Source organism: Phalacrocorax carbo, chromosome 3 (genome assembly GCF_963921805.1).
Source record: "Phalacrocorax carbo chromosome 3, bPhaCar2.1, whole genome shotgun sequence".
NCBI classification, from domain to species: Eukaryota; Metazoa; Chordata; class Aves; order Suliformes; family Phalacrocoracidae; genus Phalacrocorax; species Phalacrocorax carbo.
Window position 1 is genome coordinate 60,066,379 of NC_087515.1, and position 24,991 is coordinate 60,091,369.

The 24,991-nt window shown below is 41.0% G+C and overlaps 1 protein-coding gene across 4 annotated transcripts in view; it reads left to right on the top strand.

Moving 5' to 3' along the window:
* Positions 1 to 2,193: 2,193 nt before the first annotated feature.
* The window catches only part of SCAF8 (SR-related CTD associated factor 8), a 167,276-nt gene continuing 144,478 nt past the window's right edge, over positions 2,194 to 24,991 (top strand). For all 4 annotated transcript variants that reach the window (XM_064447070.1, XM_064447069.1, XM_064447068.1 and 1 more), the window contains exon 1: positions 2,194 to 2,600. In XM_064447070.1, the coding sequence (XP_064303140.1) occupies positions 2,571 to 2,600 (30 nt within the window). In that variant the 5' untranslated portion in view covers positions 2,194 to 2,570. The remainder of the gene's footprint in view (positions 2,601 to 24,991) is intronic.

A 24,991-nucleotide genomic window follows, 5' to 3' on the forward strand; every position in this document is an offset into this window, starting at 1 on the left:
TGTGGTATTCATCCATTTTAATAAGGAAAACTAGACTTGCTTCACTTTCACCTACAAGGAAAGCTACTAGATCCTGGAGGATTGTTTGTAACTGTAGTACTTCGGTAAGTTTTCCAAAGGAGTACAAAGCCAATAGTTTGACCAGTTACTCTTTTAATACAATGAATCCCATGTAAAGCCTCCACAATAACTTGAACAGAGTTGCCTCTTCACACTGTATTTAGTCTTAATTCCCCACAGGAAAAGAATGAAAGGGGAACAGAGGCCTTGTCCTCCCGGTAAGCATAATGTGCTTCTCTTAAATCGTCTGTGAAGCAGGACAGGTTGTGGCACAAAGTTGCCAGAAGGTTGGCCTGAGCTAGGCAGTGCATAGAGTAACAGTGTTACTCAGCGTGGAAGGGACCTCAGGATCTCTCTAGTCCAACGTCAGCCTCAGAGCAGGGTCAGCTGTGAGCTCTGAGTGGATTACCAAGGTCTATCCCATGGAACCTTGGAAAGGGATGGAGACTACACAGCTTCTCTGGGGAGCCTGTTACAGCACTTGGCCCTCTTCCTGATGTAAAACGTTTTGCTTTGATTGTGTCAGAACCTCCCCTACTTTAATTTGACCCCTGCCTCTTGACCTCCTGTTGTGTACCTCTATTAAAGTGCCTTACCCAATTGTTTCAGAATGATAAAAAATGTTAAGGAGCTTTAATCAGCCATTTTACTTCACAGGTATTGGCTGCTACTGGGTGCCCTCCCTACCCCATGGTCATCTTTTTTTTTTTTTTTCCCAGTCTGAACAGACCCAGCCCTCTCATCCTCTCTTAACAGAGCATTTGCTCTAGCCTCCTGATCCTCTTGGTGGCCTGATACTGCAACAACAGTGATTGCTAGACATGGGGATTTCATCTAAGTAAGCCTGTTGGAGGGGAAAAGCTTCCAATTTTATCTGTAACAACAGTTAATCTCTCTTGTGTGTCTGTAAGATGGAGCTGTGGGACTCCAGGTCTGCCTCAAATGCTGGTCTTGTCTTAATCTGTAAGTTGCCTTCTTTGTCAAGTAAAGCATGCTTTGGTTTGAGAGTCCCTGGTCCTGGCCTGTAACAGGAGCATTCGCTGTCCATGAAGAGCCCTCATGGCTCAGGTCTGAGGGATGCTTGTGAGTGCAGGAGGGCAGAGTCTAGCCAGAGCATGGCCTAGACTCTTGTCTGGAAAATAATGAAACGCTCTCCAGATCAGAGCCTAATTCACACTGTCATAGCTCTGCTGTGTTGGTAGAGTCCAAAGAACATGATGGAGCTCTGGGAAAACAGGAGCTAAAGACAAATCTAAGGTTTCTTCCTCAATGCTTTTGAGCTCCTTGAGGCTCTCCCTGATGAAGGTGAGTCACATGGTGCCTTTGTATTTGAGGGAACAAAAATCCATGCCCTGGAAGCAAGTCCTGCTGCTTGATACAGCTGCTACTGCTGAGATTTCTCAGCTGAGTTTTTTGTGCTTCAGGGGGAGGCAGATGCTCTGCAGGGCTGGCATGGTGGCGAGGGATGCAGGCAGCACCACTCCTCACAGGGAAGCACACCCTGTCAGAAACTTAACCTGGGAACATGCCCTGGGTAATGAAACAGCAATGCCTTCAAGCCTAGTGCTGAGTTTGGAGCCTTTTTAGTGTCAGATTTTCAAGTTATAATATTTATGTAATAGATGCACTGGGACTGGCGATTGATTTGCATTACAATTTTGTTGTTTCTCCTTTCCTCTTGATAAATAACACTCCTAATTGCGTGTGGTTTTGTTTTTTTTTTTTTTATTAGGACTTTTTTGCCTTTCTATATCCCGCTGATTGTTTTTCCCGTTGTACCACCAGCCGGCGTGCTGTCCCCGGTTCCCCGGGCGGGCCTTGCTGGGAGGTGAGGGCTCCGCGGGCAAGGTGTGAGGGGACAGACGGGGCCGCCTTCCCCTGGGGATCAGGCCTTCAGCTGGAAACGGCGAAAACTCCTGGATTTGTCCCCGGTGACGAAACACCGCGGCGTTTAACATCTTGTTCCCGTAACCCCTCGCTTCACGCCGGGCCGGGGGCGCCAGGGCGGGCGCGGAGGAGGGGGCGGGGGCGGGGGCGAGGCGGGCCGCGCCGCCATGCCGGCAGCGCCTCTGTGGGGCGGTGCGGCCCGTCGGGCGTGCTGGCGCTGGCCGGCAGGGGGCGCTGTCGCCGCCTGCGTCGCCGTCGGAGCTGCGCGGCGAGGAGCCGCCGCGTGTCCGCCATATTGGCTCCCGCGCCGCAGCCGCCGCGCGTTGTTCCTCCATCTCCTGCCGGCGCGGCCCGGCGGAGCCGCCGAGCGGGGGAGGGGACGTCGGCGCCGCCGGGCGGGGAAGTGGGGCGAGGAGGCCGCGCGCTGCCGGGAGGAGACGGAAACGAGCGGGGCCCGCGTCCCTCCGCGCCCGCCCCCTGCGCCACCCGCCATGGCGAGGAGGCCCGGCGGCCCCTGAGCGAGGCGCGCGCGCACACACCAGACCGAGCCTAGCCCCTCTCCCGGCCGCGGCCCGGCCGCCATCAGCGGAGAGAAGCCGTCCGGCTCCCGCCTCCGCCGCGACATGGAGGCCGTGAAAGCTTTTAATAGCGAGGTGTGTAACCCCCCCCCCCCCCCCCCCCCCCCCCCGCTCCTTCCCGCTTGGGGTCGGGGAGCGGGCGGGGCCCCGGGGCCCGGCGCCTTCCCTGCCCCCTCCCGCTGCGCGCGCCTCGCCGCGGGGAGGGGGCGGGAACCGGGGAGGGGGGGCCCGGCGCGGGATGGGGGGTGTCGGGGAGAGGGGAGCGCTCCCGCAGGCGGGTCCGGGGGCTTCTCCCGGTACCGGCGGGAGCGGGCCGTTGTCACCGTCCCTAGGAAGTGGGGGGGGAGGAGGGTAATCGAGGGCCCAGCCCCCCCGGCCCCAGCACAAGCACTCCTCCCGCCGTGAGGCTGTGGGGGGGACGGAGCGGAGAAGAACAGACCGGGCGGCGGGGCTGAGGGAGCGAGGGGAGGCCTCCGGCCTGCGGCGGGGCCGGTGATGCCCGGCCAACTTCGGGCAGGAGCCGGAGGAGGCTGCGCGGGAGCCTCGGGGGTCGCCGGGCCGGGGCTCTTCCCCACCCCTCTCGGCCGCCCTCTCCTCCGCGCTAAATGCGAGCCCGCGCCCCGCCACGGCGCGCTTTAACGCCTCGTGGGGGTATTTTTTTTAAATCTGGGGACGGGAACACAAAGGCCTGGAGGCTTGGCTCCGTGTTTGAGAGCAGTATATCCGCTGTGGTCAGGATGGAAGCAGGCGTTCGCTGCGTGCTCAGGTGCTGCACCAAAGCACGGTGCTGAGGGTGGGATACAGCACCCACACACACGCGTGTGCAGGCTCAGGTATTGGTACGGCGTCCGGCTTCTTTTTTGTGCCGGCTGTTAATGTTTATTGCAAGATAGTTCTTGTGGCAACTCTGCTTTGTTCCTTTTTATTGCAAGAGTTCCTATCGCTTGTATTTTGAAGCTACTGAAAGAACAAGGGAAATAAACACGTGTTTTCTGTATAGGAAGGCGTACATCTTAAAGAATAGATTTTTGTTTATATTAACTGTAGAAAGTATCAGCTCTGGTTACAACGTATGCTTCTACAGACTGCTTACATGCTGGTGCTCCGCGTTGCCCTCTCGCTACCCACATTGGGGATGTAGTACCGTTTTAATGATGTTAAGTAATACTGTGTTGGTTTGGGTTTTTAAAATGTTAATTTGATTTGTAGTGGAACCATGTGCCAACCATGGTGTTTCTACAAGCCACAAGTAAGATAGGTTTTTTAAATGGGCAGGTACTTTCTGATAACTCGGGAGCAGTTGAACAGCTGTAACTGATGTGCGATTCTAGGTGTTGCACTGTGTGCATTTTGAATTCTTAAGTGGAAGAAATCACTTTGTGGCCACTAGAAGAAAAATAAATACTACAAACTATATTTTCCCCCCATTTTATTTTTTGATTGGTTTATGTGCTACATTGTTAAGTGGAGAAAAGGAAGAGTGTAGTCACAAGAACAGAAGAACTTAAGTAGGTTAGAACCTTTTTTCTCATACGTACCTACTAGTGTGAGCAGAAGTCTTTACTTTCATATCGAAAAACAACTTCTGGCTGACATGCTGAGCCCTCAGGTATAAGTACCGTAAAAATAATTAATTCTGAAGACTGAAGGAGAGAACTGCATGGAAGAGGAGAGCTTTAGAATATGCCTTAAATCTTCTAAATGCTTGAAAACCAGCAGGCTATGGGTTATCAGGAAAGAAAATGTAGAACCTCAGGCAATGACATTTTAACCAACTTATCTCTTATGGTATTAATAGACAGCACCTATGAATAGACTTGTTTTTGACTTCTCTTTCAGTTTTGTTTTAACCTATGTTTCTGTATTTGAATGCTGGGCTGCACAGATAGCCAAAGCATTTTAAAGATGCTATGGCTAAACCCCTGATCCTGGAAGTAAATGGTCCAAAACTTGCTATGTTTGGGGAATCCTGAATGTCATTGCTAGCCGCTCTTAACACCTCTGTAGCCAGTGCAGAACTTGACTTTAACTTAATGTTCCATCATTGTGTCTGGTCTAACTGACTTTGCATTTTAGAACTGTGAAGTGATTAATAAATATTTAAAGTAGCTGAAGTATGTATGAATCCATATATTGGAGTTTGTGCAGTATCTAAATGCTCTTGATCAACTTAAAAAATATTTGCACTTCGCTTCTAAAAATCCTTTTCTTTGTTTATATTATGTTTTAAGGTCACGTTGTACTCCAGAAATGATGTCAGAGTTCTGTTATAGAGATTTTTGGCTTAAAGTAGATGTAAATTAAATTTAGCAGCAGATGGGATAGACTAAATTGTAGAAGAACTTTAACCATGCTTTCTCTTACGCAGTTTGCATTGAGTTAATAACCTTATGACAGTTTATGTAAGTTACTGGTGAAATCCAGATGACACTTTAGAAAGAACATTCCAAATACATTTAAACACTGAAGTAAGTCTGCAGGTTGGGTACTTCTGGGCTCGGGGTTTTTTTTTGTTTGTTTTTTTAAAGGAAGGAGTTATGTTTGGATTTTGCAATGAAGCTAAAATAAAGGCAGCTGTCCATCTAGGTAGTATAGTTTACTCCAAATGTGTGTGTGAGCTGAGCAATATCTTGTATTATAGCTATTCTACATGACAATCAGAAATGGAAGTGATAAATGTAGGCTTGCCATTGATTTGATTAGAAAGAAATAGCTCAAGTTTATTTGAACTCTGACTATGGGAAATAATGCTGGCTATTGCAGAAAACTGTTCCAGGTCTAGTGATGATATGCAGCATTGTCAGTCTATACCTAATCATATATATAAAATTAGCCCTAACATTTAAAATATTTAAAGATAAATTTAAAGATGAGAAATAATCACACTCATAAATAAAACATGCTTGGTATTGTTTTCATTTAATGGTTGATGCTTTACTGTTTCATTAAAACTGCATGGCAACTGAAAAACACAATATTGTACAACTGACTTAGTATACTGTTGAGGTAACTGGCAGTATTTTATACCACACAGTTTATCATTTGCTACAGTTGAGATCATAAGGCTAACCATTGCAGAATCATTTTACCTCCAGGTCTCATTTCAGGCCCTGAGGTTTTTCTGAAAAGTGCAACATCAAAGTCAAGAACAGGTCTTGACAGAAGAAAATGACAAATGTTTCACACTCTTTATATGTTTTATAAAATGTGTGTTGTTGAAAAGGAGTAGAGGCAAGCATGTGTATCATCACAGTTCCATCACTCAGATGGTAACGGTTTAATTGCAGACCTACATAATAAAAAGTCAGTATTTGTTATATAGTCAGTTCAGTGTTAGTCTTGCCGTCGGCTTCAAATCTAGCCATTCTCACATTGATTTCAGGTGCTGTACCTGAAGTTGGTTTTGGGTGCTGTACTCCACAGAGTTTTCTTGCAGTGCTTGTCCTTGTTGCAGTGGCAAGCTTTGTATTTCCAGATTATTTTTCATTTTATGATGTGGAGAATGTATGCAGACAAGTGTGAAAGGAGACGGATGGATGCTTTAATTCTGAAACATATTTTTTAAATTGATACAAACCTGTAGAATAAACGTAAATAGTTTCACAGACAAGTGAATATTCAGAGGACTAGAATTTATTTTAGGGGAAGTTGAGTTCATGAATTAGTTTTAAATACAACATAAACTGGGTATTTGAAGTAATACTTTGTTTAGTCATGGTAACTGCATCTTTAAGTATTGAAGAACAGGCATCTTAAACCGTAAATAATGTAATTTCAAAGGGCAAATTCAGTTTAGATGCTTATTTCTTCAAAAACTGCAATAGTAATTCACTGATTTATTTCAATTAAACATAGCATTTCATTCATTTAAAGTTTCTCAATATCTTTAGTCACATACAGGCACACACATCCTCATGCATGAACTGTCCATGATGATGCCCTTAGTGGTGGGGTTTTTTTGCATGCTCTTTATTTTTTAAAAAAATCTCATGCATAAGCTGTGCATGCTTTGGTCAAAGCATTGAAAATTTCTTGTACTTTATAAGTTACTGAGACTGGCACCTGAAGTTTTGAACTATAGCCATTTAGAAGGTTAGTAGTGGTAAAACCTACTTAGGGCAGTTTGATAGCTTAAAACAATCTGAAAACAGGTCTAGTAGAATTTACATTGTTGAGTCTGGTGAACAATAGTTAGCATCCAGTGCTACTAATTTGAGCTGAAATGTGGTGGAAAAATTATAATTTTTGTATTTATCAGGCAACACAATGTATTACGATATTGGAGAGGCAATTGTGAAAAGGGCAATTGTATATTTTAAAAAAAGAGAAGAAAAGAACAAGGCAGAGCTTCTTCCTTGAAGCCCAGGAACAAGAAAGTCATGTGCTTTCTGATTCTTTTCAGAAATGCTGTGTTCATTTGAGTATGGTTTGTACAAAAGTTTAATTCCTCTTCTCTATACGATTGGGTGCTGATCTTTTAATGTACAAGGGAATTGAATGGAAAACTCAGTGTCATCATGGAGATGTTCCAAGGGCTGGAGCACCCCTCCTGTGAAGACAGGCTGAGAGAGCTGGGGTTGTTCAGCCTGGAGAAGGCGCTGGGCAGACCTTACAGCAGCCTTCCAGTACCTGAAGGGGGCCTGCAAGAAAGCTGGAGAAGGACTTTTTACAAAGGCCTGTAGTGACAGGACATGGGATAATGGCTTTAAACTGAAAGAGGGTAGATTTAGATTAGACATAAGGAAGAAGTTCACTCTGAGGGTGGTGAGGCACTGGAACAGGTTGCTCAGAGAAGCTGTGGATGCCCCTACCCTGACAGTGTTCAAGGCCAGGTGGATGGGGCTTTGAGAAACCTGGTCTGGTGAAAGATGTCCCTGCTCATGGCAGGGTGGTTGGAACTAGGTGATCTTTAAGGTCCCTTCCAACCCAAACAATGTGATGATTCTGTGTGGAATATGCTCCATCTTAATATGTTTCAAGATGAGGGCACACATAAAGCGCTGTAATATTAAGGTAGTGATTACAGTTTGCTGGTGGTGATGTGGGTTCCTAAGCATTTTGTCTTGTTTAAGATAAATGTCTTCTAGGGAGTGAGAGTTACAATTAAAACTTCCACAGCTTTGCAAGGCTGAGGTTCATCTGTCACCAGCAATGAAAATGGTTGTCCTCACGTAGCTCATGATAAAGTAGAGTCACAGTGAGCTTTTGGTGTGCAGAATACTCGTGAGAGCCACATAAGATGATCAGCGATACATGAAGTTATTGTTGCTACTTTTGGGTTAACTGGTTCTTAGGAAATTTGTCACTGGTAGGCACATAAGTCACTGACCTTTGTTGGCAATGCTGTTGTCTGTATGCTGTGTTGGCAATGCTGTTGTCTGTATGCTGTATTTGCACTTTGCTGTCTGGTCACCTTTATTGCGATGTTTCTTTAGAAGGTATGTTTTAAGTGGCAGTGGGAAACAGTTCAGCCAACTACATTTCAGAAATGTGACTCTTGAAAATGACATCTTAATTACTGAGCATTGGCGTAGAGGTTTACAAAAGTACAGAAGAGTAAACAGACTGTTTTAGACTGCTTTATTTATATGGCATATTCTAAGTCACCGAGGTGTCTTTTTCGTGAAAGAATGCCAGTTGATGCTGGAAAAAAGCTAAATAGTACACCTCATTAAGATGCTAAACAGAGGTTGATGCCAAATAGCTGGTGAGAGTGAAAAATAATTATGCTTTTTGAAATAGAGAGCCAGGGATTTGATTAATGCAAGTAGTGATACTAGCAGTTATGTATGAGGAACAGCGAAAGGACATGTAAGCTACTACCTGGCGAGATATTTTTCTTAGATTCTGCTGCATGTCTCACGTTGGGTGAGGCACCTGGAACATCTGCAGAGCTTTTCCTAGCTGCTGAGAAAACTTGTGTCTGTTTCCTTTTCTCTTACTAATGTTTTACGAGTCGTAAAACGTGCAACCTTCTTTCATATCCTCTGTTGAAGGATTGTGCAGCTATGATGTGTTTAAAGCTTTCTTCTTTTTTGTTTATCTGATACCACGTTTGTGGTCAGATACTTGTAAATTCTGTTGTAGTGAATTGGGATGGAAGCTTTTGGTTTGCCTCTGTTCTTAGTTTTCAGAAGAAAAAAGTTAGTGATATTTGCGTGTGCATGTGGACACACATACACATCTGAAAAGTTGTCTCTTCTTCATTCTTGGCCTCTGGGATGGATGTGAAAAACGTCTTCAGTTTTATTTTGCTTTACAATCCCATAGTGCTCCTTGGAGAAGAAACACTGAATCTTTATAAACTATATGAATTCCCTCAAGATACAGCAAAATGTCTAAGAATTTGTTAATTCCCCTTTTGCTGTCGGGAACATTAAGAGCAGTATCAGTGAAATGTAAATATTTTATTCTGTTGCATCCCAGCAAGGGTTGAACTTTTCTGGCTCTCAGCTATTTGCTTTTTGTTAAAAGGGCATGGGGAAAGAAAGCCCTTTTCTCTTCAAGATACAGTAAATATTAAATTGATGTTCACCTGATTAAATGTCTCCATGTGTGCTGAGTAAATATTTAGAGTTATAATATCACATTTTCTAAGACTTATCTGACTGTAGACTTCTGCCAGCCACAGAATCTTGACTTCTGGCCTTGTAAAGATGTGATCATGCAAGGCTGTGTTAAAGGCCCAAAGTGTTAGGCAGCTTTTTGTGCATATCTTGCTCAAGGACCTAATTTCTTTTGTGAAGTAGTATAGGACAGACATTGATTATTTTTCTGCATTTGATATATACACTTCAAATTTCTTCTTAAACTGAGGTCTAGATTAGATCCCTATGAGCCTGGGAGGGTAATGTAGATCTCAGGATTCTGCTAACACTCTTGAGTTGTAACTGGATAGTTATGAGTATCGATCACACTTGCTACTCACTTAGAGCACAGTGAACCATTTTGTAGTTTAAAACAAATGCACTTCTGAACTCTCATGACTTCAAATCCTTTGATTTTTCACCTACTCACTAAGACCATGCCCAGGGCTACAATCTTTGGCAGAGTGCTTGAAATTATCTTAACAAGCCTTATTTGAGTTTGCTATCAGCAGTCTCTTTTCCTGTGGCAGTTGTAGAAGTGGAGTCTAGTAATCCAAATGGCTTTCTCACAGGAAAAAAAATTCAGAACAAAAGTATTTGATAAAGGAGGTCTTAAAATATGCTCTAGGCACTTGATTATTTTCATGAGGATTTTTTTCACTTAGGAAAAGGCCAGCTTTTTTGTGTCTCTAAAATTGGTCCATCATTCTACCTCCAGACAGCCACCAAGAAATTTATCCTGAGTGGCTGATTCAACCTTGGTTGGAGCCAGCGTTCTTGGCCTCAGCAGCCACTGGTCTAACTCCATTGTGAGGCCTGGAACAGTGGTGCGTAATTGTCTGTTCACGTGTGTATCCAGAGTTCAGTGAGCTTGGCTTTGAACTCAATAAACAGAATTAGTCCTGTTCCTGCCTCAGAACTGTTCATGAATTGCATGTGCATTTCTTTCCTTCTATTTTTTCTACTTTGAAGCTACCTTTCTGCAGTAGTACTCTGGGAGCACTGACAGCAGCAGCAGTCAGCTAGGTAATTTTAACCCTGTTCAGCAGCTGCTTCTGTGCTGCAGGATATGTGTTATTTAAGAGAAAAAGAGGATCTTCAGCTACTGTTCTACCTAGTTCTTGTCTTCACCTGTCCTTGCCAGTTGTGCTGACCAAAAGGGGACATTTTTTAAAATACAATTTAAAAAGAAATTGTTAAAATTTGGAGGAAGTAGGAGAAAATGAGTGCATTGCCACCGTCTGTCGGATTTATCCCCATCATAAATGTGTGTTTCTTGTAATAGTCTGTTCTTTGTGCTGTTACACTTTTGGCAAGTGAGCTACCATTTGTACAAAGGTGGCAACTATGGATATACAACAATCTATCATTTTCTTTGTACTGGGTACATTACTGGGTTTACTGGGTACATTTTTTGATTGTATGAGTTTGGGTTTTTTTCCCTCTGTTGGTTTGTTTTTAAGTTCCAGATGAGTAATACTGGACTGCTATCTTTTCTCCTAGCTTTGTGATTACACAAGCAGGTAGCTGATGGGCATTTTTCTGATGTTTTCACATACAGAAATACAATGCATGTGTTTAATATAATAAAATACATATGTGGAAGGTAAGGCTTGGCACCTTTGTTATTGTGTTTGCTGTGATGTTTTTGAGGGTCGGCAGAGAGTGTTCTCGTGCCCTCACTGTAACTGGGAACAAAAGAATGTGTGAAAAAGCGGAGGGGCAGAGCTGAGATCCAGGAGGAAGTAATAGTGAGGAATGGTGGTTTGGGTGGATGGTGGCTGAGCAGTAAGGAAGTGTAGCGTAGCAACAGCTGAGAGATTGAAGACACCTGTTTTGGTAGCCTTGGGCTTGTTTATTTTGAAGTTCTGTCCATAACAATAGTTTTGAGATTGGAGTAAATATTCTTTTATAAACACTGATGAGAGCTGCACAAGGTGTTTTATGCAAGGCAGTGAACAGCTGTCTTACATGTTTGAATTGGAATTTATAATTGCAATAGCATGCATTTTTGGGCAAAGTATTTCAGAAGATCCATCATCTTGTGTTGTTTGGCCTAGGGTTCAGTGTTTCCAAATATTTGTTCATTGGGAGTTGAGTGGTAAGGGTTTCCTTTGTTTTCTTTGGTTTTCTGTTTTCAGTGTTTGTTAGTTACTTCCAAAAACTGAAGTAGAATTAATTACATGCATCTTTTGCTTTCCATCCCTATTATTCTATAGCTTGTTTTTCTTTAAAGAAGTACAAAATACTGTTCAATTGAATGCTGCTCACTAGAAAACTGTTGGTTTAAAAATCTTGGCCTCATGGCATGACTTCAGGGAGCTCCCTTGACAAATCATTTAGAAATTAGGACAACAGATAAAAATATGATTCTAATATTTTGATATTGGTATGGTTGCCGTTTTAAAAAGAGAAATAATCATACTTATAAATGTCTTTGGATTTTCCAGAGGTTAAGTCCAAAGAGGTTATAATGTATTAACCAGATTGTTGGAAGCCTATGGAAAGATCTGATCAGACTGACGTTCTTCAGAATACTGATTCTCCTCTACATATTAAAAAGCAAAGCTGGTTCACATGAAAAGGAAGAGATTATTCTCTGAATCTGCTCTTAAATTACAGCTTCAGGTAATATGTTGATCTTCATAGTGTGGTTAGCAGATATGCTGTAGTAGCCATTGCTTCTTAGTTTTCAGAAATGTGAAGTGGAACACTTAACAGGAGAGGAGAAACATTTATATAACAAATATATTGGTTGGAGAAATCCAACCCAGTATAAACCATGATTTTTTTTAAAAAAAAATTATATAATGAAGTCTCATTGTGAAAGCAGGGGATTTTAAACAATATCTAAGGAGAAAACATTTTGAAATCAATATGACAGGGCAGCTTTTGTTGTGAGCCCTAAAAACGGTAGAGAAAATGTGTGTCTTCAATTTTTTTGTGACATTTAGGATCTGTCCCTGTATTTCACGTCTCAGAACTGTAGAGGTGTGATTGTATTTAGACTTCTCCAAGGGGTTTAACTCCATGCTGTGCCATACTTTACCAAACCAGTGTGTTGCAACAAGAACAAAGGGCACTTCTCCAGGGTGGGCAGCCCACAAGCTCACCTCTGAAAATCTACAGAGACTAACATTGTGGTTGAAGCCGATACAGATTCCTGTTGGTGATCTAGAATTAGTTATAAAACAATGATAAAAATGTAATGATGGAAATTAGCCATATGGCAGGAAAGATGAGAAAATTGCACAAAGTGAAATACACCTGTTACATTCCTTGTTTTCTTACATGATATGCTTTAAAAGATCAGCTGAACTTTTTGATCAATCTTTCCTTTCTGTTTTTGGGAGTTTGGGCTTTGGTAAAGCGCTCAGCCTTGCCTAGCTATTTTACGTGGTCCATTTAGTTTTTTCTAAGCTTTTTGTTCCCATGCAGTAAACATCCTAAGTTACTATGAAGAGAAAAAGGGGAATTGTATTTTATGACTTTGTAAAGGGCTAGGAGCAAATGAAGTTATGTTCTAAAGGCTATTCTGGACTAAACATCTGTTTCTAAACATCTATTTCTTAGTTGCGTGCAATTCGGGAGACTAGAGTTGAATCAAGGTGGTTTCTTTAAATTCCCATTTTGCATTCATGGTCTATTTCTACAAAATGAACTGTACCAACAGAACTTAGAAGCGTTCTTTGAAAGTAATAATGAAGACGGTTTAGAGGAAATTTTAAATAGGCTGTAATATGCCTTTTGGCTCAATTATATGAAAACTAAAATGGAATTTTGTCATTCCATTTCAAATTGTTCAGGTTCAGTGAATTTGAAAGTCATAATTGTGCTTCCTCAAAATGAAAGGGGTAGGAGAAGGGCTGATCAAAGGCAGTGACAGTAACACCTGACTTCTTCATGCACTGAAACGTGATGGGCATGAGGGACTGCCATATTACCTTGCAATTACTTCACTTAATTGCTTATACAGTCAGGATAAATATTCAGATGTCCTCTTTAAACATATGTGAAGAGTGGTGTATAAGACAATTGACGTGTAGGGAGTAAGCTTTTCATGGGAATGTTCTTGGTTGCTTTTCAATATTTTATAAATCAAATAAATGCAACAGTAGTAGGATATTATGTTTGATAATTTAAACCACATGTCATGCACTTTAAGTGTTTGAAAACAGTTGTATTAAGACAGTTGCTGTTGAGTTGTAACCCTCTCTTCTGTGCTGGTTTTTAATGTTGGATTTTGGCAACTCACGTCATCTTGGTTGATCACAGGAAGAAAAGAACTTTTCATTGTTTTCCCTCCAAACTGAAATACCTTAGGCAGAATGGAGCATCTGCCATTCTGTGTCATCCTACATACACATCTTTAGTATATGTTTTGACATTTTTGTGCAGCGCAGAGAGCAACAAGGTGCTGATTGGGTTTAAATAACAGTTCTCGCTGGTAGATGCTAGTCAGCATCAAGGAAAAATCCTGTTCACTGAGGGATGGGCTCATGTTACTTACGTAACTTTTCCTAGCAATTAAATTTCAGGAGAGTGTGTAAAATGCGACATAATAGAAATCTGTTGATTCTGTCATTTTTTTAAAGCAATGACTGACAATACTCTTTTCTTGTTCTTTGCAGTGTGGTGATATAATTATTTGGTAAGCAATTCAGTGACTATTTCTGTATATACAATTGGATTTGATTTATTTTAATGTTATTTTAATGTTATTGAAATGTGAAAAAAAATAACCTAATTTGTTATGGTAATACGATTTCTAAGTATTTACTTCATCTTTTGCACATCAAAATTGCAGACATTTATATACAGTGTCTGGCTAGTGTTGCGTCCTGGTAGCAGCTGCAGAAAACTGTAAAAATATTTCAGTAGAGATCTGTGTAATTGGTATCCCTGATGCAGCTTCTGGTCATAATCTCATACTTAGAGATTGGTCTGAGTCCTGGAGTATCAGTATCAAACTGTTTATTCCCTTAGCTGCTGTAACAGTGTAACAGATATTCATCTATATGGATATCCTTTCCTTTGGATCACACGCAACCAAAAGTGTTAATAGTGTTCAAGCCTTCTAGGGGCAAAAATAGTCTTATGTGAAAAATTATTTCTTAGCCACTTTTCTCTCGCCTTTGCAAGATGTGGCCAGAGATATGAAAAAGGATATATTACTTATGAAGCTGTATTTTAATACAGTTAGTACTTTGTTCTAATCTTTATTCAGAATTTTGGTAGGGAAGCGGCTGTCTGGCTGTTTTGCCTGTCGAATAAGCGTGGTGAAAGATCTTGGAATTAAGTGTTGGGCTTTGTAGAAGCGTAGTATGCCATTGCCTTCCCTGGAGATGCAGTAACTTGCTCTGTAAGTGACTGACCATTCACAGAGGATGCAGTTCATATGCATGCTGCCTGGTCTTCCCTTGAGAAACTTCAGGCTGTAGCTTAGCATTGTGTAGTATATTGCCTTGTAAACTACAGCTGTTTATAATAAACTTTTTTACAGATATTTACAATAGAATTAATTTTTAAGCACTTTTAGAATTACAGCTGTAATGATAAAAATACTGTTTGCATTACTGAACAATCAAACCTGGATATATGCTGATGAATTCCTAGACTTTCAGGAATCCTTCTCCAGAAGACTACTACTTTTAACGGAATTAAAGGAAAAATCCAGAGCAGAAATTCAATAAATTGCCTATAGTATCAGTCTGACCTTTTGCCTTTCCCCTATTCCCAATGAATAATTTGTATTGCTCATTAAGTCTTTGAGCAAGCCCTTGTTTGTTTCCCCCCCCCCCCCCCCCCCCCCCCCCCCCCAGGTTTGGAAATGGGACTTAGTTTATTTAAAATGATGTTGGGGACAGGGAACAGAAGTAATGCTGTTAAGCCAAATTTTTATGTGCACTGGAATATTGCCTTGTACCAGGTTTCTTAGCTCTAAACACCATGGCTTTTTGCTGTACAAATCATGACATTGTTACATCAGATAGAGGAAAATACAAAATTGTGACTATAATTGGCTTTATTTGCCAGCCTGGTCCTTTCTTGGATATGATACTTAAATGTACATTTAGGTAGTGAATCTACATAACTTGTTGTGTTTAGAAACTGTTACTTTTGAAGGAGATGCATGAGGAAATGATACTTCTTCCGTTGTCCAACAAACACATTCAAAATCTCTGTAAGGACAATTTCCCATCTATTTCCAGATAATACTGGTTGAGTGCAATGGAGAGGGTGGTATGGAAGAAATCCTTGTTTTAGGATGTGATATTAAAAACTGAGTCGTAAGACACGTTTTTTTTTTAAACAAATATAGGAACAGAAAAGATATCTCAGTGGGAAGTGATGAGAAGCAGCAGATTTTGTTTTTGTTTGAAACTATACACAGGTGTATATAAAATGAGGAATAATTGGTATGACTTTTATGAAAGAAAGCAATATGCCATGTATTTATGGGAGTTCTTTGAGAAAATTAACAAGCACTTGGGTGATGTTACCTGGATTTCCAAAAAGTAGTTGAGAAGATCCATTCCCAAAAGTTTGAAAAGAAGTTGAATTGCCACGGAGAGTGCATCCTTACATTGATAGATGACTGCTAGAAGGAGACATGGGGGAAAAGTTCATGTGTAGAAATAAATTGTCTTTTTTATAATGGAACCTTATGTGAGGGTTTGTGCTGGGAATGTATTTCAATGTGCATTTCAGTGTATTCATAAGTACTGTGGAAAAGGGGTAGAAAAATGAGGCAAAAAAGTTTGTTGACAGTATTAAGTTATTCAGGATGTTGATACTGAGGGCTAGCCAGGAAGGATTGCAAAAGGACATTGCTGGACTGACTGTTAGATGGCACCCTGCAATTTCATCAAGTTAAATATGGTAATGCAGGCTGGGGACATAGTATGAAAAAGGCAACTCTTGCTTTACGTACACAGCGATGGGCACTGAAATGACAAGATTTAGTGATTAATGAGATCTTGCAACTGAAATGAAAATGCCTGTTCAAAGGTCAGCAGTAGTCAAAATAGCAATTAGAATCCTGGAAATTAGGAAAGAAATAGTCTTTTTATAAAAATCTTTAGTTTACACTACGTGCAGTCTAGTTTGCCTCTCACAGGGCCGTGTTGGCAGAACTGCATGTACAGAGAAGGCCAGAAAGGGCAGTCAAAGATGTGGAACAGGTCTGTATGGGAAATTACTAAATATTGATATTCTTTTTGGGCTAGAACAAAGATGACTGGAAGATTATGAGATAGGGATCTATAGTACCGGTGATACACAGAGGTAAATCACTTTTTTCTACGCAGAAGGCAGGTAAACCCAGTGTCACTGACAAGCACAGGTTCAAATCAAGAAAAAGGAGTTTCTTCGCACAGGTTTTCATTAAACTGTACCTTTGCCAAAGGTCGTTTATCTTCTAATTCATGTAAATCTTTAGCATGCCAAATAAATTTGAATTCCCTGTGTAGAGGGAATTACGAGATTTTTATGAAAAAGATCAGTTGGTGCTGGCTCAGGAATCACTGATCTGTGGGTTGCTGGTGGCTAAAATAATATGCAGAGGAAGTATCACTAAAAGGGCAACTGTATATTACCTTCCGTAAACATCAACTATTGAATGCTGTTTCTTTAGTTTTCTCTGACCGGGTGGTGTGCATCAGTAAATAACACATTTTCTACCATGTCCTAGCTCAAAGAAAGGAGGAGAGGTAAGGAGAAAAAAGAAGGGAAAAAAAAAAATCAAAACCCCCAACAAACAAACAAAAAAAGTGAAAAAGAGGAGGTAAAATATATTATTACAAGAAGGTAGAAAGGTGTTAAGAATAAAAACAATTTAAAAAGAGGAAGCCAGAGAGGGGACAGAGGAAAGCAGTCCTGACAGCAACCATCCCTCTTGGTGGGGTCCAAGTGGGAGTGGCTGCTCCTTGGTGGTGCTCAGCCCAGAGGCCTGATTAGGCAGGGAGCTTGAAACAGTTGCCAGGTCTCTTGTTGTCGAACTTCCTGCTCTTCCTGGCACTTGAAATGGCCAAGCTGACTGGGGCTGGGTGACGTTTGATGGGAACGTCCCAAGACGTGCTGAGGCTTTGTTTGTGGAGGGTAAATAAGAACAGGAGTGAGTGTATATGCAATTTCAGGAGATTGTGGAGGAACTGGAAAAGGAACCTGGCATATTTGATGTCTCATATGGTGAGAGGGTCTTCCTCTCACCATGGAATGGGCGTGAGTCAGGATCCCATGAGCACACCTGAGTCTGTCTCAAGTTCTCCACTGAGAATTTTCCAGCCTACATTCCTGTTAAGCAGTAGACTTAGTTAACAGTGTAAGCTACCACCATGGGGTTTTTCACCTTCCTATGGCAGTAAGTCATGCTACTGAATGTTTTGGTCTGACACAAGGCCAACGGGGTGGAGTGAAGCACGGTTGGATAGGGAAGTTTTTTGAGGTGTGATTTCAAGGTGAACTGGTTAGCTCTTATTCATCCTACTGAAGAGACGTGGCGGGAAATTGATAGTTTTGGAAATGTGATGCAGGTTTGACATGTCTCTCTTGCATTTCTGTACAGTTGTGGTAGGATAAGAACTTATAAAATAGCAAAACTTATTTTTGCAATTCAGACAGTAACAAAACAGGTTTAGAGATAGTTTTATAAAACCAGAACAAAAATCAACCCTTGGAACTACTTGTTACTTTGAGAATCTTGAAGACTTTTAGTGCTATCTGTCTAATAAGCTGTTAAGTGCTTACATGGCCATTTGACTGTCATCTGATTCTTAACTTTGCAAGATCATTGCCCTGGGAATTGCTTTCATTGAGACAGATTAGGATGTGGTGATAAGTGTATCTTTGTGGACTCATTTTGTCCCTGAAGTGCCATTCAGATTCAAGCCTTCCCTTTAAGGATTTCCTGTGATTGATATTCAGTGCTTAATCAAACGTGCATACTTCGGAAAGGTTTATCGTTGGTTCCCCTCCTAATTATCAAAATGGTGATGTGTGTAGGGCATGGCTGGATGGAATCATCATACAGCAAAGCAGCAAAACAACTCTCCCACATGCAAATTGGTATGGTGTTTTCTTCAGTTATAAATGGGTTGGGAAAATTAATGTTCACTTGTATTTTGTAGTTTGCAGTGTTGTTTGCAGTGTGTTTTGGAGCTGAGCACGTTCGATCATCTAGAATACTTGAGATAGGCAGTTCAGTCTTGTCCAAAGCTTTTTAGAATAAAATGGTAGAACATTAAATTCTCATTGACGTTGCAATCAAATGTATACTACCATTAAGTGCTCAGGGTTGAAGAGTCACCGGCACTTTTTACAGTAACTTGAATGTATTCTCTTTATGTTTGCTGTGCTTTTTCTCACAGAGGAAAATAAAATTATTCCCAGAAGGTCGTATGGAAAATCTGCATTTTAACATCCTTTCTAACTAGATTATTTAACACTTGTTTTGTCAAAAACTGAGCCAACAATTTGGAAATGGTTTCTCTTAGCAGTACAGTTAGACTCCTCGTGACTTGTCTCTGGCTGGCTGTGTTACATTCCATATCCCCCTGCCCGCTGCATCAAATCCTGTAGAAGTTCAGTCTTTGTTCTTGCTTAAGATTTGTGTTCTTCGGAAGTCATTAATTTTGTTTTCTTTAGCATCAGGCATGCAGTTTCTTTCTGTCACTCAGTTTTGTGTGATAATGCCATCTACCTTTAGAGAGGGAATGTCTTACCTTTAGTTTTCTGACTGATGTGCTGTAGTTCAAGAATGGACGGTACAAGACAAAGCTGTGTATAATTTTGTAATGGATTTATTCAATTTATTCAAGTCAGTTGGTCTTACTGAAACGGCATTCTCCCAAATGTCAGATTTGTGTTGTGGTGACTTCGCTCAGGAGAGCCTTTTGTGTCAGTGACTCTTGGGTGAATATGCAGCTCTTTGCGGCAGTGCTCTTTTCCAGGGAAATACCAGGAGACAGTTGCTCTCCCTTAGATATTAGGATAGCTGGGAGATGAATATTGGTTTTGTTTAGATTAGCATATTCTTTTTTTTATTTTCTGGTGCAAAATCAGTTACTAAATGAGTGGGAAAAATAAATTGATCCAACAACATGTGAGGTGGTTTCTGAATTGGATGTTGATATGTATATCAGCTGGTGATAGATGTGAAGTGTTTGGAGAGAAATATTTGTTCTTTTGAGAGTATGTTTTAAAAAGAGACTCCAGACAGTGTGCTTGCTGCAGCAGTGCCTCAGATTTCAACAGCAAGTTTCTGTACTTACTGTTTTTTCACATCAGAAATGATGCAAATATATTCACTATGCAAGCCCCTCCAACTGTGAACTTACGAAAATAACTAGAGAAAATGGGTTTGGTGGTGGCCAGATATCTATCAGTAGAGATCAGATGCTTAAAGAAATACTGATCAGTTTTTGGGCAAGTGTTTTGCATGAGCTGATGTTTATCCAGAAAAGCAGGTAAATGTCTAGTGAACGGGATTAGGCAGATTTTCTTCATAATTCAGAATCATATGGTAGCTCAGCTGTAAAGCATGTTTTTTGAAAATTACGTATTGGTCTGTGTGTCTGCTCCTTTGCTTTATTCTTCCAGTTTGTATTTTGAATGTGACTAGCATGCTTCAAAACCTCTGAAACTTCTCCTGGTTGTCTTGCCACTTGAAGATTAGTGTTTCACTTTTGACCCTCTTAATTGAACTGTTTCTATTGTGGGGAAAAAATGCAGCTGCCTGGTGTGATAAGGTTAAAACTTCATTTGAATAAGTCCTTTTAAACTGAGAGCTGCATTTTATACTATCATACAGATAGCTAACTGTATTTTATACAGTTATTTAAAAGAATGGGTGTGTTTCATTGTGTTATCTAGGCACAGCCAAATTGGTGACAACAGTTCAGGAGCGAGATCCCTCTGAGGCATACCAGAGCTGCCCTCCTGGGCTGAGGAAAACCACATTTGGCTGTCTCATGCCGCATCCACCAGCCTGGCTCTCACCACCTCCCCGCTCATCTCATTTGGTGCACTCCTCAGTCCTATCCTTTCCAGTTGATCACCACTGCTCAGATTGTATTGACATCTGCCATCCCCTTAGTAATCCTGTTTGCAGTCTGAAGAGTCCTAGCCACCTTTGTCCTTCACTTAAAAGTGTCTCCATAGTTTTCATTATTTCTAATGATTTCGTGCCAGCCTTGGAGATTAGAGGGGAAGGTAGAAGTTCCAGAAGTATTGAGAGGTTGAGAATGCCCTGTAGCTTAGTACAGTTGCCTAAAGAAAGTTGTAGTTCTAAAAGTCTGTTTGCTGCATTTACTACTGAGATTTTTCTGGTTTACTGTTGAGAAATGTCTTGTGTATCAGCATATCCCATTCCGGAATGGCAATAGTCAGCCAGTGTCTGCTACTTCATGTGTACTCATGCTTGTCTGTCATCTTATTACTCGTTAGTGTCACTGATGTTCCTCTGCAGGTCTTGATAGTATGACTTTGTCCTATCCAGAACACATGTGACAGCACAGGCACAGTCCCCAGCATGAGTGGGACTCTGTTGGGACTTCCCTTTACTATAAACAAAATGGCTGTTATTCAAATTGTTTGCTGGCTATCTTTAAGGAGTGATTTATCAGGTTATTTGTCATGCAAAGGCTTATTTAGGAGAGCTTAGTTTCTTTAGAGCCTTTTGTGAGAGATCTTTGGTAAATATCTTCTTTTTAGTCCAGGTGGACTATATTGGTGACTTCTCAGTGTGCTCATTGGTTTTTCCTTACAATAGCTGCATAGAATTATCTGTGGGCCCACTAATTCTTTTCTTTTGAGTAATATATAAAATTTTTTCTGGTACAAACATTGAACCTAACTGATCCCTTGTTTCCTAATTCTCCACTTGAGCCCTTGACATGAATTTCTGACACTCGTCCTGTCTCTTAGAGCTACAAGAGTGCGACTGTTTCAAATGAGAATTCACAAATCACAGCTAGTAGGTATTTCATTCCTGAGTTCTGTTCTAGTACTTAATTATTTTTCACATTGTGAGTTTGTTCTTTATGTTCTTATTAACACACTTGAGGAGGATTCTGGTATGGCATGCTTCCACAGTTTTTTCCTCAGTGTGTAGATCTAAAAACAGAAGGGGAGAGTTATTTTTCTGTAGGGCTTTATTTCCTACGAGCCCTTCTTTATGTGCTGATTGTCTTCTGGCCCTGGAGGAGCACTCTAATAAATCTGCTGTTCCTTCTTTCTTCTGAAAAGGGCTTCTATTTATGTTTTTTCCTGTTTGTTTCTCAAACTTGATTGCTGTATTTTTACATGTACGTTACCTGTTAGAACTTATGGTCACTTACAGTTCGCTTAAAGGCTTCTTTCATGTGAGGGCAAGCAGTTATCTTCTGCCAGTGGGCATGAATGCCTTACAAAAGCATGATCAGGAAATAATTATAGCGAACTGTTTTGGCTAAGCATTTGTACAAAAGGGTATACAGGAAAAAATGAGCCAGAACATAAGCGTACGTTTTAAAAACATTTATAATGTATATTTTAAACTCTTGTCATATTTTATAATCTTGAATAAATTACAGTTATTTTGCTTTAACTAGATTTGAAGAATACCTGATTTCTTTAAACGTGTATTGTCTTAAAAATCATCTATGCTAGATGAAAAAAACCAAAGTTTCCATTACTAGAGAGGCAACAAAGTCTTGCTTATCTAGCCAGCCTAGCAGCAGAGCAAATAGGTTTGATGGATGGACCATTTGATGGGTAAGGAGTTGGCTGGATGGTTGTCTAGAGGAGGGCCACAAAAATGGTCTGAGAGCTGGAGCACTTGTCTTATGAAGACAGCCTGAGAGAGTTGGGGTTGCTCAGCCTGCGGAAGAGAAGGCTCTGGGCAGACCTTACTGAGGCCTTTCAATACTTAAAGGGGACACATAAGAAAGATTGAGAGAGACTTCTCCCAAGGCCTGTAGTGATAGGACAAGGGGTAACAGTGTTAAACTAAAAAGGGGTAGATTTAGATTAGACATAAGGAAGAAGTTCACTCTGAGGGTGGTGAGGCACTGGAACAGGTTGCTCAGAGAAGCTGTGAATGCCCCTTCCCTGGCAATGTTCAAGGCCCGGTGAGATGGGGCTTTGAGTAACCTGGTCTGGTGAAAGATGTCCCTGCTCATGGCAGGGGGGTTGGAACTAGGTGATCTTTAAAGGTCCTTTCTGACCCAAACCACTTTATGATTCTAAGTAGAGAGGGATTCCTTGTTGACTGTTAATCAATGTACTGTGTGAATTTGCTGAAGATAGAGCAAAGAATGTGTGCACTGTCAGTAGATATTCAGGAAGATGTTTATGCATGTTAGGATATCTGTATTCAGAAAAGTGTGGGGTGGTGGGAGGTTGGCCCTCTTTCATTTGGATTAAGCTATGCTGGGTATGTCTGTTTTATGTAGTTAAATTCTGTTTAATACTAAAAGATTGAGTTAAGAAGTTTTAAGAAATGTCACATTTCTTAATTTTGGAAGTGAAACTTAATTTTTTCAAAAGCAAAAAGTGTTGCATTAGATGTTGCAAAAACACATGTAGGTATTTCACACTGGGCCCTTGCTTTGCCTCTAGTACAAATGCTGATGCTTCAGACTTCTGCCGTGCGGTGAGACTCAAATCACATTTTCCGAGTGAATGTACTTTTCCTACAAATACATTTTGTTTTGAAATTAAAAGCATGGCTTCTTCCAGGTACTAAATTTGGGATTTGTGTTTTCCTTTAAACAGCTGTTAAAGCCTGGATACATCTGTATCCATTGTCCAAAAAGTCTATCTCTACAGAAGCATGTTCTTAATCTTGCTGTTTCTTTTGGTTCATTTTCCATTTTTCTAGCTTGAATTATTGGTACTTAAACTTAATGCTAAACTTGGCACTCTGTTACCTGGGGTCAAGTAATGGGATGCTAGCAACAATCCGTATCATCCTGTTGGTTTCTGGCATATTCTGAATGTGTGCTACTAAGATACCTGACTGCACGCAGCTGATGCTCAGAATCAGTTGTGTGCAATGCTGCCATGTTTCCCAGCACTGTGTTGTAGCTTTCTTAATGGTTTGAACCGCCCCATCCCCTCTTTTTTCCCTGATCTTTTGTAAGCTGATGGACTGGTGAGGTGTGGTCCCAGCACATCTGCGTGAGTCAGCAATTTGTCATCCTCATAGCTGTGTGTGTCATAGTGAAGGAGCTACTGTTCCTGTCTCTTCTGGGACTATTTTCCAATTGGCAAGGTGGCTTCTTGAATCTAGGCTCACATGTCTGTGAATTCCTTTTACTAGTATTTTGGGCTTTGAGAGTGCTGACTAGGAATACTCAAGCTGACTTTGCTAAGGCATTGCCTGAATCTAAGCAAAATGTTTCTGGCACTGTAGTGGCACCAGAAGTACTTTAGCTGTAGTTGCACATCATCCAGCCAAGCCGGCAAGCCAGCATGAGTGACCCACAGTCTGGCAAATCACCTAAGAGTAACTGGAAGTTGAGCACGGAACTATCTGTGCAAAACAGAGAAGAAACTGACTGGAAACTCTTGATATTCTGCCTCTTTTCTCCCTTTCCCCCATGGTGGTGAAGAACACGTATGTATTTGAATTCTAGAGGCATTCATATTGCTTTTTGTTGTATAAGAAGTACATAAGTAATTCAGAATATTTTGCAACAGCAATTAACATTAGCATAAGTGAGAAGTAGTAAGTTGTTTAAAAAGTGGATGTCCAGCTGTGAACTGGTTATAATTTCACTGTTTTAGTGGAAGTCCTTTCAAGCTGAGAAGACCAACACTTATGCTTGGACAAGCCAATTTTTTTCAGTTGGTCTTTTGACAGCCATGCAAAGTTTTAGTTAAAACTGGTTTTGACAGGAGAGGTCGGAGAACAGCATCTCATGTTTGCAGGGAGAGGAAATCCTTGTCTCTTGGAAACTCAAATACAACTGAAGAATACCTATGTGTTGGCTTCAGAGCGATAAATTATTATAAGCATCTTGGGGAGCATGACCTATATTTAAGATTGTCTAATCCTTTCCACTGTGTGATCCTGGTCATGGTTGCATTTTACTTTGTTAAACATAAATGACTCTGAATTATGTTTTCTGAGCTAGCGGTTTGCTGGAAGTTGGATGAATCTTAGGAAGTTAAAGGTGCTAATATCTTTATGGATATTAATCTAGTTCAATACATTGCATTGCTCAGGGTGTGCTGTAGGAGAGGAGAGGGATCTTTGGCTTTGTTTCTGTTTCAGTTATTGTTTTATGGAAAAACTCCAATCCTTCCTGTCTTTAGGAAGGAAATAAATGTCTATGGATGGTCATTCCCATTATCAGAGCTCAGTTTTTGAGCTAACGTGCTTCTAAACATGTGTGTTGTAAACAAAAGTACAATGTCAGTTAAGACAAGAATATCCTTAAAACTAGTTTGGCGCTTTGTATCTGGTCTTTCTATGTATGAAAGCCGCAAATACTAGACGGTCCCTTGTTTGTTAACACCTAGGGTTGAAGGAGAAAAGAGCAGCATTTTGTTCAAAGCCATATATTGTGAATAATCAGAGGTTTTCACAGCAAGTAAATAACCTTGGATGATGGAGTCCTGACAGTGTGAACAATGGAGTTGTTTCCAGTTACCCCTTATCAGTCATAGCTGTGAAGTTAGTTAATGTACAGTTCTCACTGTGTAGCAGACTCCCAATGAATATCTGTCATGCTGGATTGCTTCTGCTAGGAGATGTATATACAAGTAAAAAGAATAGAGTTGTTACTGCATCCTGGGAGAAAATTGTTGCAAAACTCTGCTACTAGTGTACTGTGGCTGTTTTGGTGGTTAGATATTAATGAAGTTACCAAGCTGTGGTAAAATTAGAACCCA